This window comes from Fringilla coelebs (assembly GCF_963513975.1).
Source record: "Fringilla coelebs genome assembly, chromosome: 1".
NCBI lineage: Eukaryota > Metazoa > Chordata > Aves > Passeriformes > Fringillidae > Fringilla > Fringilla coelebs.
The window spans coordinates 133,226,487-133,240,434 of NC_140028.1; the positions used below are offsets into that span (position 1 = coordinate 133,226,487).

General features: G+C 36.5%; 1 protein-coding gene across 1 annotated transcript in view; it reads left to right on the forward strand.

Moving 5' to 3' along the window:
• Positions 1–367: 367 nt before the first annotated feature.
• SLC39A12 (solute carrier family 39 member 12) overlaps positions 368–13,948 on the forward strand; it is a gene marked incomplete at both ends in the record, with an annotated part of 31,931 nt that continues 18,350 nt past the window's right edge. Inside the window, 5 exons of the mRNA XM_084203456.1 lie at positions 368–637; positions 3,968–4,249; positions 6,791–6,998; positions 8,802–9,004; positions 13,463–13,634. Coding sequence (XP_084059582.1) covers positions 368–637; positions 3,968–4,249; positions 6,791–6,998; positions 8,802–9,004; positions 13,463–13,634 — 1,135 coding nt within the window. The remainder of the gene's footprint in view (positions 638–3,967; positions 4,250–6,790; positions 6,999–8,801; positions 9,005–13,462; positions 13,635–13,948) is intronic.

Genomic DNA, 13,948 nt, shown 5'->3' on the forward strand with positions numbered 1-13,948 from the left:
GTAGAGAATGCAATAACAAAACACTGAAATGAAAGCCATAGACTTTATTTTTAAGAGGGAAGGGCACTTTGAGACAACCGCTTATTGGTAATTCTAAAGAAGTTTTGAGGCCATAGTTGTCTTAGTTTCCTGCTGTTCTTTGCTGTAAAGTCCTTACAGGCTCCCTGTTGTTCAAAAACAGCTTGTCACTGCAAATCAGCTTAGCCGACCAATTAATAAATCCTTTCGAACATATTGCATTTGCACTAATTAAAGGGTTGGGTTTTTTCCCCTTTACCATTCAGATTCTTCGGGTTTCCAGTTTAAGCTGTGCAGCGCAAACCACAATCCGACATTCAGTGCGAATCCCGCACTGCAGGAAGAGGAGATGCGTTTTCTGACCAAGCATCCAGCTCTTGGGGTGGTATGTTCTGCTTTCATATTCAGCGTGCTCATTGCTGAAGGACAGCCTGGGGAAGAGCATGGGCAGGATGGCAGCAATCCTCCCAGCAGAGGCTCTCTGGTGGAAGTTGTACGCATTCTCTCAGCTGAAAACACTGAGCTCCACATGAACCACTCACGAGAACTGGTCAAAATGTTACTGGAGAGAGCTGAATGCCCACAGCGGACTTATGGCATGCAAGAGGATTGTAATCTGGTTAGTGCTTCAATTAATGAGGGATATCTTTACAGGATCATCAGTGAGTTCTAACATTTGTTTGAGTGATACTGTCCTGAATACAATACCTAAACATGTAAAAAACTTCTTGTTGCAGCAAAAAATTTGTCCCTGCTTTGTTTCGTTTTGATTATTATTTATTGTTTGAGCTCATGAAGAGATATCCCAAACATGACAGACATTCCTTTTAAAGTTCCCAAGTGTTTGTTTTCCAGCAAAAGTTTTTCTGCTGATACCTGGTGTAACAATAAAAGCATGAGCTTGAATTTTGGGCACAGGATTTCCACCGTGGAAAGACATAGGTAAATACTGGGACCAGTTCTGCCACTTTTTTTTGTTGTTGTTCTGGATTTTAGTTCATAAAAATAAAACCCAGACAGGATTGTCTCAGATTTATGTGCCACTTCACTGAAATATTCAAGATTAAGGGGAGGGTTTTGTAAGCAGTTCAGGTCAAGGAAAATGAAAGGCAGAACAATGAATCTACAAATCCAAATTGAAACTGGAAGTAGTCCAGGGTACAGTTGCGCAGAGGGATTGGTGGACTATTTGAGACTATTTTCAGAACTCAGTCCTGATTCAATGCAGAAAGGACAGGGACAGTGTTACTGGGCAACTTGGCTAAAAGGAATGACAAAGGGCTTGGTCAGCCTTGGCTTTCATTACTCTGGCCCTGGCACTGTTCAGTGACCTACATACAGCAGTGTCACTTTATACCACACTTATGAAGATGGTCTGAAAGGTGAATGTTTTTACAAGGTGCTGTTTTCAGCAATCTGCCAAGCCAATGAAGTGGGAATCCTTTTATCCTGTGCAGTAGACAGCTGCTCACTTTATTGACCCTTTCTAAAAAGGCTCCCATTTTTCATATGAACCCAAATGTGAACTTTCATAAATATTGTAGGTGCCTGTCATTATCTAAGTGGATTATTTTTTATGAAGGAGATTATTCACACATGGACAATGAATATGCATCAGATACAGGCCCAGACTGAAAATTAACAGCGTATTAAACATGGCTATATAGTCCTCCCAAACTACACAAAACAGGGGAATAAGTTTTTGTTTGCCTTTTCATTTTTCTTCTCTATTGGCATGGCTTTTTCTTGTATTTGTGATGTATTTCTAGAGAGCTTGCTGGTGACCTTGGATGGACAAAATCTAAGGGAAACTTAGCTGGGGCTTGCTTTGGTCAGTATGGCTGTTCTGTTCAGGCTTCATCTTGGAAATTTTTTATAGGAAGACTTTGAGGACTTTCACCATTTTCAGTATTCCTCAGTGTCATCTGAGTCAGAAACACTGCGTGCATCCTGCGCAGTGTTTCTGTGCCAGCACCACAAGCACATGGTGTTCTGTAGGAAATCCTTGAGAGAGACGTGGCATTTTCAGTCACATGGTGCCCACGTGGTACTGTGCTGAAATCTTCCATGATGATTTAACAAGATTTGGTAAATCAAAATTTGTGCAAGAAGAACTGTCCTTCAAGTTCATAAAAATTTGAAACAGACTGCCCCACCTTTTATTAGCATTTTCTTCCTAATACTTGTCAGAATCGCTAATTCATTTCAGATTCAATTTCCCTTCTAAATCCAGGATTGGTTTATACCACATGACTTTGTTTTCAGATTTTTTTAATTTTTGCTTTTATGATATCTCTAATGGGCATTTAAAAGCAGTGAAGTTTAACACTTTCTTTAGACCCTCTTCTGGTTTGCTGTTATGTAGTGGCCCTAAGACTCATTGGGCAGGGGCTGGCAGCTGTTGAATGCCATCTGACATTTCTTTATCTCCTAAGCAAACAGAAGTCATATATTTCTTGCATTGGTAAGCATATTTTTTTTTGGAACTTCTAGCCACTTAAAGAAAAGAAACTCAGATTTCAGTGCCAAAGTTCTGGGCTTCTTTTTTGTTTAGCTTTTCTAAATCAAGGACAGATGGTTATTCCTGTAAAAATATTAGTAGCAGCAAAAAAACCTTCAAACTAAAAAACAAACAAAAAAACCCCAACCTAATGACTAACCACTTTATATTCTCTTACTATCGCTTCAAGGGTCACTCACCATGGGCTACCCATATACTATGGAGTAACTGCATCTTTTGCAATGCATCTGCTTTCTTCTGATTAGCAATTTTCTTTTCAGTCATCTTCCCTGCAAGAGCAAAGAATAAACTCACTGATTGCAATTTATCCTCAGTGGATTTTAAAATCTTACAGAAATCTTTAAAAGTCTTCCACTTCATGCCATATGTTTATTGTATTACTACTGAGTGTTCATAAAGGCTGGTTGACTGACTGGAGGTCTTTGGGACAGAAAAGAGAATAGACTCCTAGTTGAAAGAGTAATTCTCAGAGACTGCATTAGGAAAGGTTAAAGACCTTAATGAAGCAATGAAGGCAGGAGAGGACACAGTGAACCTGTAATCTATTTTATTTATGTATATAAATAGTTAATTTGGCTATTAATACCTATAATTTTACATATATTAAAAATCTGTGCTCAGATATAAAGCCTGCCCAGGGTGAATATGTAATTTCAGTTCCTCTTGAAATGCATTTGAAGGACTAAATGGGGTTGAAACCTTGTGCTGGCTCTCTACACTGGATCTCATTGTTGCAGTTAACAATTCATTGAGAAACTTAAAAATAGCTGTGTGATTACAGGCTCAATTATGTCTCTCAGCAGTGCATTGAATATGGTATAATTTCTGTTTACATAGCCTCAATTAACTAGAGTTCAGCAACTGTTTTTATCTTATAATGTAAACACATATAGAATGCACAGATGAAAATATGAATAAGCCTAGCCCTTATCTAATATATTTGCAAGCAGAAGTATAATCTGCTGAAGCTAGTGGAAGGTTTTCACTCTCTACAATGATTGATCAGATTTATTCCTAATTATAGGGAATCTCAAAGCACTAAATCATAGAATTACGGGATAGAATCATAGAATGGTTTGACTTTGAAGGGACCTTAAAGATCACATAGTTCCATTCCCCCTACCCTGAGCAGGGGCACCTCCCCATAGACCAGGTTGCTCGAAGTGCCATATCTAGGAAACTTGACTGTCCTTAAAAATAAAAGGGGCTCTGGAAAAAACTCCATGGTGTGATCTTGCAGCCATAGAACTCTGAAGAATTACCTACACCCTCCTCGTGCCATTCCTTCAGCCTTCATTTGCAAAGTTTTGGGCTCAATCCCTTAAATATAGACCTTGTATTCTCCACTTGCCCGTTCTATCTATATTTGCAGATGCCTGGCAGGGTGTCACTTGAATTGAATTACCACTTATTTTTATTTCTTTGCAGTGCCTTGAACCAGATTCTTTGTTACTGATAGCTGGAGGAGATTTAGAAGACCATCTCAGTGAAGAAGTATTTGAGAGAATTTCTCTTATTCTTCTCTACTATATTCTTCATCGTAGAGATATGTGTTCTTCAGAATTCAGCTTGAATGATAAGGATTATAAATTTTACCTGCAGGGTATGCTTAGTTTAAGACATGAAGAAGACAGTTATTATTTTTCACGGAATGAAACTGAAGATATTTTAGCTGCAGTAAGGCAACATTTTAAAACTTCTGAAAACCAGGTAAAGAAAACATATGTAAAAATAACTTCATCTTTATTACAGGTATAATACCTTTATACTACAGAGACTATGCCAGTACCACAGTCCTCCAGAGGACTGGAAGGTGGAAGTGTCCGAGCATAGGTTGAACACTGGGACTGTGTTGTATGTGCTGCTTAATGTTTTTCTTTGGGTTGTTTCTGACATGTGCCACTTCCACAGGGTCTGCTGAGAAGTGGTTGGTGGAATATTGCACTTTAGGGACCATTCCTAATGGGTAATTTAGATGCAGTTGCTCTGCTTAGGGCAGGTGGAAAAGAGCACAGCTGTGTAGATGCAATATCTTGCGCTTGGCTCCAAGGACAGAAAATACTTTCTCACTTCTGATATTTGTTAGCATAGATACACTACCAGTGATCTGTGAGATCTCTTTGAGATAGATCTATCTATAAGAATCTATTTGAGATCCTTATCTCAAATAGGATCTATAAAATAATAGAAGAATATTATAGAGTTCAAAGTTGAAGTATTTCAATGCTATAAAGCAGAACAGATCTGTTACTGGCTGGTATAGGAGAAACAATGAATTCTTTTGCTGTGATGAAATCCCTGCCATGTTCTACACTTCCACATCTATCCAAAGCTGGATGGAATGAGGAATCTGTCCAAAGACATGATGGCTTCCTTCAGTAGGAACACATTTGTGACTAATTATCTACCAGCATAGATATGCCTTGTAGAAAGATTGTTAAAGATAAGCTTAAATTTAAAGTTGAAAAAAAAAAGCATAATGAGGATTTTCAGCTAAGGTCATCATTTCTAAGTCAGGGAACATGCTGTGAGTTTTCTCACTGCTGTTTAGAATTCCTTATTTCAAATAGGACCTATAAAATTATAGAATAATATTCTGGAGTTCAAAGTTGAAGAAGAAACTTTTCCTTGTAATGGGCAATAAAACAGGTTTTAGCCAGATTAGATAACTCCTAAAGTACAGGTTGATCTCCTGTTTGTAGCTCCTTAGAGCTGTTCAATGTATTGAGTTAAATTTGGTTTATACAAAGCTCAATTTTTTCATTTAATTAGATTTTAATTTACAGCATGCTGTAGTAGGGTTTTCTGCTCAAAGAGAAGATGGGTAGGAGACCTGGCTGTGTCCAGAATGTTGAGGGCCTCCAGTTCCTCTCTCTGTCTTCTTTGTGGGGTCATTTCCCACCATAAATTATTCATTGACCAGTACTTTTGGTTCTGAGTCTTGGTGAACGTGCTGATTTCCAAGGACTCCAATGGTATCTGAGCAACTGTAAAGAGGCATTGGTGGGTATTTGGAATGTCAAGATAGAATAACAGCCCATAAAATGCTTTGCTCAGGGTTCTGTTTGTTTATGCTGGCAGTATAATCAGTTGTCAAGCCTGTCCAGTAACTGAGACTTCATTCACTGACTTGAGGGAAAAGAGGTTTCCTTTATGAAAGGTACACAAAACATAATAGCATAATACTTGGAATCACAACACTTGAGTTGTGGAAAAGGGCCAATGGTGCAGGGTAGTCATAGAAGAAAAGCCTTTTTAGTGGTCCTTTATGTGTTTTGGTTTCACAGAAAATATTCTCTTCTTCAGCCATAGCACCTAATGTCTTGTTTGAAATGAGTGATTAAGTTTTGGGTTGTGAAAATTTTAACGTATAGTGAATGAGCAGGAAAAGAAATGGCAGCCTCCTCTCTGAAGTGTTTATGGTCTACGTAAGGAAAGATGAGTATGTATGAAATAAATGACTGCTGTACCGGCTCATCTAACTGACTTTTTAATTTTGCTAATATGAGTTAGAAAAAAATTAAATTAATTGGTTTTTTATCTTTGTTGTTGTTTCATTCAAACCCAACTATTTGCGTTGAAAATAAACAAGAAAGGAAAAAAGAGGAAGAAAATATGAAAAGGGAGGATAAATTTCCAGGCAGCTGAGAGCAGACCTCCACACACATGGTTGTATACCACTGACCACTGTTTTTATTTGGTCACCCAGCAGGAAAGTCACCCTTTATCAGCAAAATTATATCTTTCCATATTGTCCCCAGATAACTAATCCATAAAATAAACTATTGATTCCATTGAATAGGTGAGGAACTAAAAAAAATTAAAGAATTTTTTCTGAAGTTTGAGATGAATAGTTACAGTCTATATTATTTGAGCCAATTTCTCATGCCTTAACTAAAATTCATCCCCTTTCTTCCACTTTCTAGAAGTAGATGTAGATGTAATTGAGGAGGACACTTGGAACAATAGAAACAGCAGGAAAATAACACTAAGCAAAAATAACCTGAATGAGGGACTGTACTTTTTCCCCATTAGACACTGAGTAAATGTTCAAGATTTTTAATTCTCTGCCTGTTCTCCTGAAAATGTCCTTTGATTAGCTGTCCTGCTGGCAATTACAGCTTACATCTTAACATTTTTTCTACTCTGGCTGTCTGTGAAATTGGTCTCCACAGTTTCTCCTCCTGTCACTTTGATTATTTAAATGGAGGTTAGCAGGACTGTCTTCATGCTGTTTTCTCCTGATTTCAGTGTGTTGATGTGAGCACCCTGGAGAAAAATGCTGATATAATGGACAGAGACGGTGCTGATGAAAACACTCTTCCACGCCTGGCTGCTTTAATCCTTACTCTGGCTCTCCAAGGAGTCTGTATGGGGAAAGCAAGTTTGCCTTCCCCAGAATTCTTTATAAAATATATTTTCAGTTCTCTAAATAGTACCACTGAGCTCCAAGTGACAGGTAAGTGGAGTATGCAAAGTTAATTTTCTTCGGGAAAATTTATTACTGGACTTATCAGAAATGCTACTTAAACATAAATAAATAGAAGTATAGAAGTGCTTTAACTGGTCCAAAAATAAAAAAAAAAAACCAAAAAACCTGAAGCAAAACAAAATAAATGCCAAGTTCTCAGCAGCAGCAGCAGCTAATAATTTCTGTAAAAGGTTGTGCCTGCTTGGCAGATTAAGAAGCTACACCATCAATTCAGAGGCCTGGTATGGATTTAGAAGGTTGTTATAAGACATTAACTTTTCCTTTTTTGTGGCAACTGCTAACATCAACAGTTTACAAGCTTTTCAGGGCACTTTTTAAAAGTTACATTAAGTATGGGTTAAAGCAGATTAAAAAGTTGAATTGAGCATAGGTAAAAACATTTTTTACATTCATAGGTTACACAGAGGTACATTGAATCTCAGAAATAAATACTAAAAAGTAGTAATCCTTAGCCCTAAACTGGGGCTTATAGGTTGTACTGACACACACTGGTTTGGCAGCAAAGCCCTTCCTTTTAAATTTCCCAGCCAATTCTTATAAAATAATTCTCACAAGAATGGATGGAGCCATCTCAGCACAGTGCTACTAAATAGCTATATATGGTGAAATCTGGGCCCCAGTGAAGATAACAGCAGGCCTGTATTCTTGGTGGAGTTAGGATGCCATTCAGAAAAACAAAAAATATTCTTAACCAGTTTGTTACAGAGTAAGTCTATTTTATGTCTAAGCTTATTATACTGTCCCTTTAAATTTATTTAAGTTCTTAATAGTAACTTCAGGAAAGAGTAAGAATCTGGAAGCATAGAAAAAGAAAATTAGATTTTACTCCATTTAAAAAACAAATATACCTGCAAGTATAGCTCCATTCAGATATGTTTGTTTAAGAAGCCAAAAGAAAGTAGTGAAACATCTTACCAGAAACTTTTTTGTGAGATTTACCATTAAGATTACACCATTTGTTAAAAAATAAAGGATTATCATATGGAAACGTTCCCATTAATCTAAATTTCTTTCAAATTAATTTGTGGACCACTTTTTAATGGACAAATTAAGGTTTACAGGAATTATCACTATGGCTTTATTTGAAAGTGCAGGGGTGAAGGAAGGTGATGAGGAAGATAGAATAGGGCCTACACCTGAAATAACTGGGCATTCCAGCAGCAGAAGCACCCATTGCACCCCAGATGTGTCATGAGGTGCATCTGTGCATGATCTCAGATTTGGATTAGTGATCCTGGCTGTCTCCTTCCTGTTTCAGTACTGTGAGCAGGCATGTTTCCCAGTTAACCAAAGGAGAGAAAAAATTCACTGTCCTGTGCTGCACTTCTGAAGTGCAAGCACAGCACAGCATCCTGAAAATTGATTTCAGGACACCCAATAGAGGATGTGTTTCCTGATCCAAATACCTGGCTGTGGCAGCTTAGTGTGGAGTTCCATTTACACAGGAAAAATTTAAGAACAGTGAAGTTATTTAGCAATTACTATTTAACTTTGTCAGAGATGCTGATTAAATGAAAGATGAATTGCCTTCTAGTCACATCTGAGAATGACATGTAAAGAGGGAAAGGCTGAGGATCTGAATGTCTGGAACTTCCAGAGTTGTTAAGCAGAAATTGCCTCCAGTTCCAAACTGAGAAAAGAGTATTAAAATGAGGAATTGAATCAATGTTGTAACAAACAAAAAGAAAAAAATTTTGTCTTTTAAATATTTTTGTCTTTTGAGTGTGCATTTTCCTATGGTAACATATCTGTTCTGTAAATAATTACTAGAACTAGAACAACTCCTCAATGTGCTTAGAGCCAAAAAGACCTGCACTGTAAATGGACAACTTCACGGTCACAAAAGAAGACGTTACAGTTTGGCAGTCAGAGATATTGGAAGAAGAAATACTCCAGTCAAAGGAAACCATACAAAAGGAGACTATCTGAAAGGCTATTTTGAAGATCGTGAAAGGAACACAGATTGGGACCAGGTTAATTTATTTTTATGTTATTATAATGTTGGTGACAGAATTTCACTGGCAGAAGTTTAAATTGATTTGCAAACCATGCAACATGTCTGAGGTAAAATGTATGAGTTTCAAAAAGGCATGTAGATACAGGTGAAAATATATATTTATATAGCTATATTTGTTTAAATAGTAATTGGGAAAAAAACCTTGTGGATGTTGGATGTGCAATTAAAGTCACTGGGAGGGGCTAACAATGGTTAGTGTTACCCGGAATCAGGTGTTTCTTCAAGACTCAGAGGAGTGGATTAACATGGCTTTGATGTTTTCTTACAGTTATTAGAGATTTCTTGTGGTTTTATGTCACAGAGTTTCTAGGATGCCTTAAGTGAACTGGTAGAAAGTGGGATTGTTTTGCACTAAGAAAAACAAAGTCAAATAGAGTTTCTCTGTAAGTTGCTTTGAAAAGGCTTCTGTAAATTGAAGATTGGACATTTCCAAACTCTTTTCATAGCCATTTATGAAATCCAGAAGTCTTCTTTAGAAAGTATAAAGGCTGTAAAACAGAGCCTTAGGTACTCCAAAGTATCCTGTCTGAGAACTTTGAAGGACACTGGCTTATTGCTGGTGGTTTTTTCCTTATCCTAAGAATTTGAAAATAAATAAATTTTGCTTATGGCAATGACCAAGATGGTAACTCACTTCATCCTTTAGACTGGGTATCATTCCACAGACAAAAAAGGAGACTTCAAAGCTATAATTGGTATATATTTTGATGAATACATTTGAAATATATTCTTCAAAGAACACTTTTCTATTGTTTTCAACCCTTTATAATTTATATTAACTCAGTGGCAATGTTTCTTCTTGATTTAGGAGAACTGAGTGATGTGCAATTGACTTTTTCTGTGTGGTCATTTTATGATGGGGAGCTGAGACAAATTTCTTCTGGTTAAATGCTATTCTGATAGATATTGATCTCTGTAATTATATTGCATTTGAAATGCATACTCTATCAATACGTTTATTTCTTTGCAGCTGACCACAAAAAAGGATCATGCTGATCAGCATGATGAGGCTTTTAATGGGATCTCAAAATAATCTTAAATTAAGGTCATTTTAAATGTGTTTTATGCATTTTAAATTACGAAGGACAGAAATCAGTAGTGGTTATATCTGTAAAAAAGTAAAATTCTCCAGCAATTGAAGTATTTTTAAAGCTCAGTTTTTTGATTTTTTGAACTTCTAAGACTGATTGTAACTCAAAGGATAAGTGTGCAGGGGCCTTATCTGAGTCTTAGGAGTTAACTGAGAGCCAAATATTCTGTATACATTAAAAAATCAAAAAGAAACATCTGGACAGAAGATAATTTCTCTTCTGTATTAATTCCTGGTTTCTAAGGGTTTTTTTTTCCATTTATGTTCTTTTTAGCTATGCCTATTTTCCTTTACATACTCCATTAGAACACTTCATGTTTCACTGCGGTGTTGCTAATTTTGTCTCCTGATAGGTTTTCTGCACCTATGATAGTCATTGTACTTCATTAGTAGCCAATTTGGCTACATACAGGACTTTGTCTTGTCTATGGCTTGTGTTTGCTAACTCCTTTAAGATCTGTAATTTAATTTTTATATAGGAATAATTATTTGAAACATTACCACAAAAAAGGGTCACTGCTTTCTTTTGAAGTCATTATTGTCTCTATAATCAAAAAGGTCTATAAAAAAAAGTAAATGGCAAATTATCTAATAAGATAAATAGTCTTAAATTCCATTAAACTATGTCAAAATGTCTATGTATTCATTTATTCTTCCTCATTAAACAAACATGGATTTTGGAAACCTAAATCATCCATCCATCCATCCATCCATCCATCCATCCATCCATCCATCCATCCAGTTTTTCAGATGAAAATATGCAAAATCAATTTGCTTATTTCCTTGTTATCATCCTCCAGGATGATACATGCATAGTTGCTTTTCTAATGGAGACAGTTCTCTGCCTCCTTATGTTAAAAAGCTTCAAAGGCTGGGGCTTGCAAGTAGAAAAGACGCAGGTCCTCATGCCCTACATCTTACAAGAACATTTTACTAAACAGACCTTAATGCTATTTTTATGTAGGCGTGGACAATTTATTTTTAAAATTGATATTTTGCTTTTTATTGAAAATTTGTGGTAATAAATTCTCATCGAAAATTCTTGAAAATAAATTCACATTAAAATTTTTGTTCACAGTAATCCTGTACCTCATCTTGTCTATTGTGCTTTTCAAAAAAGAGTCAACTTCAAAGTTGGATCAGGTTTCACAGAGTTATGTCCAGTTGAATTCTGAATATCTCCAAAAAGAGAGTTTATGCAGTCTTTGGGAAACCTCTGCTTTATTGCTGTCATCTTGATGGCCTTATTTATTATAGCAAACTGGAGTTTTTTATTGCTGCACCTAATACCTTTCACCTCTCATTCTTTTGCTGTATGCCTCTGAAAAGATTCTGATTCTGTCTTCCCTCTAAACCACCTTAGACAGTTGAAGGCTTAAGATACCCACTAACCCTTCTGTTCCCATACTGAGCAAACCCAGGTCCTTCCCCCTCTCCTGGCACATCATGTGGGCAGTTCCCTAGCCATCTTGGTAGCCCTCCACTGGACTTCCCTCAGTTTGCAAGTGTCTTGCACTGCTGGTTATTAAGCTGGACATAGTCCAGATGTGGACTCCCATGTCCTGAGTGTTGGGCAATATTCTTTCTCCAGTACCTGCTGGCTCTGCTCTTGGTAATGCAGCCAGTGTGCAGTTAGTGGTCATTGCCACAAGGGCACACTGGTGGCTCATGTTCAGGTTTCCTGTGAGGAGCCACCCCAAGGGCTTTTTCTGGAAACCTGCCTTCCTTCTGGCCAGTTTTCCCTTGCCTTCATTGACACATGGAGCTATTCTGTGTGAAGCACAATAAATTTGTCTTGGCTGATCTTCATTAAGGTCAGCCCATTTCTTTGTCATGTCAAGGTCCCTCTAAATAACAGCCACACCCATCAGCATACTGACTAGTGGTCCCAGTTGTGTTTCACCTGTGAGTGCCATCTGGTGCACTCTGTTCCATCACTCAGGTTGTTGGTGAAGGTGTTAAATAATATAATACCTGCTCTGACCGCTCAGCAATGCTGCTGATAACCAGCCAAAATCCTAGTCTTCCAACTTGATACCAGACATCAGTGGTCCCTAGTTCTAGAGTCAATATCACTGCCTAGAACAGGCAGAATTAAGGTCTCACAATATGGTAACTCCTTAATTGTCTTCATGCTCTCCTTTGGCTTGAAGGCAGAACACGCTTGGTCCAGGTGACAAGATCACCTATTATCCTGAAGACATCAATTTGGTTTTCAGGAAAAAATATATCAGTGCTCAATTAACTCAGTTTCTTAGTGAACCACAAGGCATGTTTTACTTCACTAATGGATGAGCAACAGCAGAAATGAGTTGGGTTTTAACTGGGTTTATTTAAAGGCAATTATAGTTAACAACTTCAAAAGAAGCTTAGGCTTCAGTAATGAGAGAAAGAATATTTAGGAATCCTTTGAGTCTCAGATTCAGACCAATTTAAATGAAAGAAATTTTTTGGTTTTAAATATTGAATCACAGCTCATCAGATGAGATTAAGAAATTATGATTATTAATAAGATAACATATTTGTTAAGTAAGATAACATATTTGATCTGAAGTTCTTCTGTTTAAAAGTGTTTACAGAAATTTCCACTAGAATTTTTGATGTGTTAACTGTTCATGTTTTTACTAGAAGTTTCATCCTGAGGAGGAAAACACAATTCTTCATGACAATTTTTGAAATAGAAATGCTTCTTTTGACAAAGAGATGCTTCAAGAAGGAACAAAAAAGTAGTTGGAATTCTGAAGTACCCGTTATAATAAAATTATTAAGCAGTCTTTAGACCAATGTTAGACTGTGTAGCATCTAGTTTGCTGACATGCACTCATTTAATGTATTTTAAAAGCTAATTTATTTCCATATCTTACTGAAGATCCAGTACATGGATGAATCTCAGTATTGCTTTGATGTACGCAGTATCTTATATGAATAGCGCTATTACTGCAAATAATGTAGTTTCACCAGAATAGCTAAGAATATGGTTTCTATTAGCATTAAAACATTTTTCATAGCACATATAACAATAAAATATTGAGAGATAATATTGTGTAAGATCTTAATGACATTAAGTGGCTTTAATAAAAATTGAGCTGGTTTATCCCAAAGATTCTGATCTTTCTGAAATATATAGTAGTATCGATTTTACTCAGAAAAAAGTGAAGTAATTGAAGTAATTAAACTGATTTAAACAAGAAAGAGTATAGATATATAGTAGGTTTCTTTTAGGGCTGGAGTGCCCTGTGTTCTTCTAAGATTCTGTATTTAACCTCAAAATTAAATGCAGGTATAGGCAACATGTTTAGTAACTGTATATACTTTTCTACAAAGGTTTGTTTCTCTGCCAATGAACTTGTGAAGATATTTTTGAAAGACAGTTCCTCCTCCATTTCTAAGGACCACTTCAAGCAAATCAGTCCAGCTATCATTCAACAACTTTTAAGTTGTTCATGTCAGCTTCCTGACTTCAAACAGACAAAGCTTCCACCAACAACTGTGGAAAGTAAGTTATGTTCTTATTAATATTTTTTTATTTAAATTCAGATAAAGAGGTGCAAGGACTTCTGGAGACTTTTCATTCATTAATAATCCAAAACATGGGATTTATGCCATCTGTAATTTATGCATTCTATCATTTCATAGCATACATACCAGATAATAATGTTATATTGAAAAGTGAGGGGATTCAATGGTCTAAATTTTATAGTATTTGGAGTTCTATTTCCACATGTAAGGTTTTAAGCTTTCTTTTCTTCATTTGTTAGAGGACTGCTTGATATTGCCAGCAGGTAGGCAATAACAGGTCCTCATCTATGG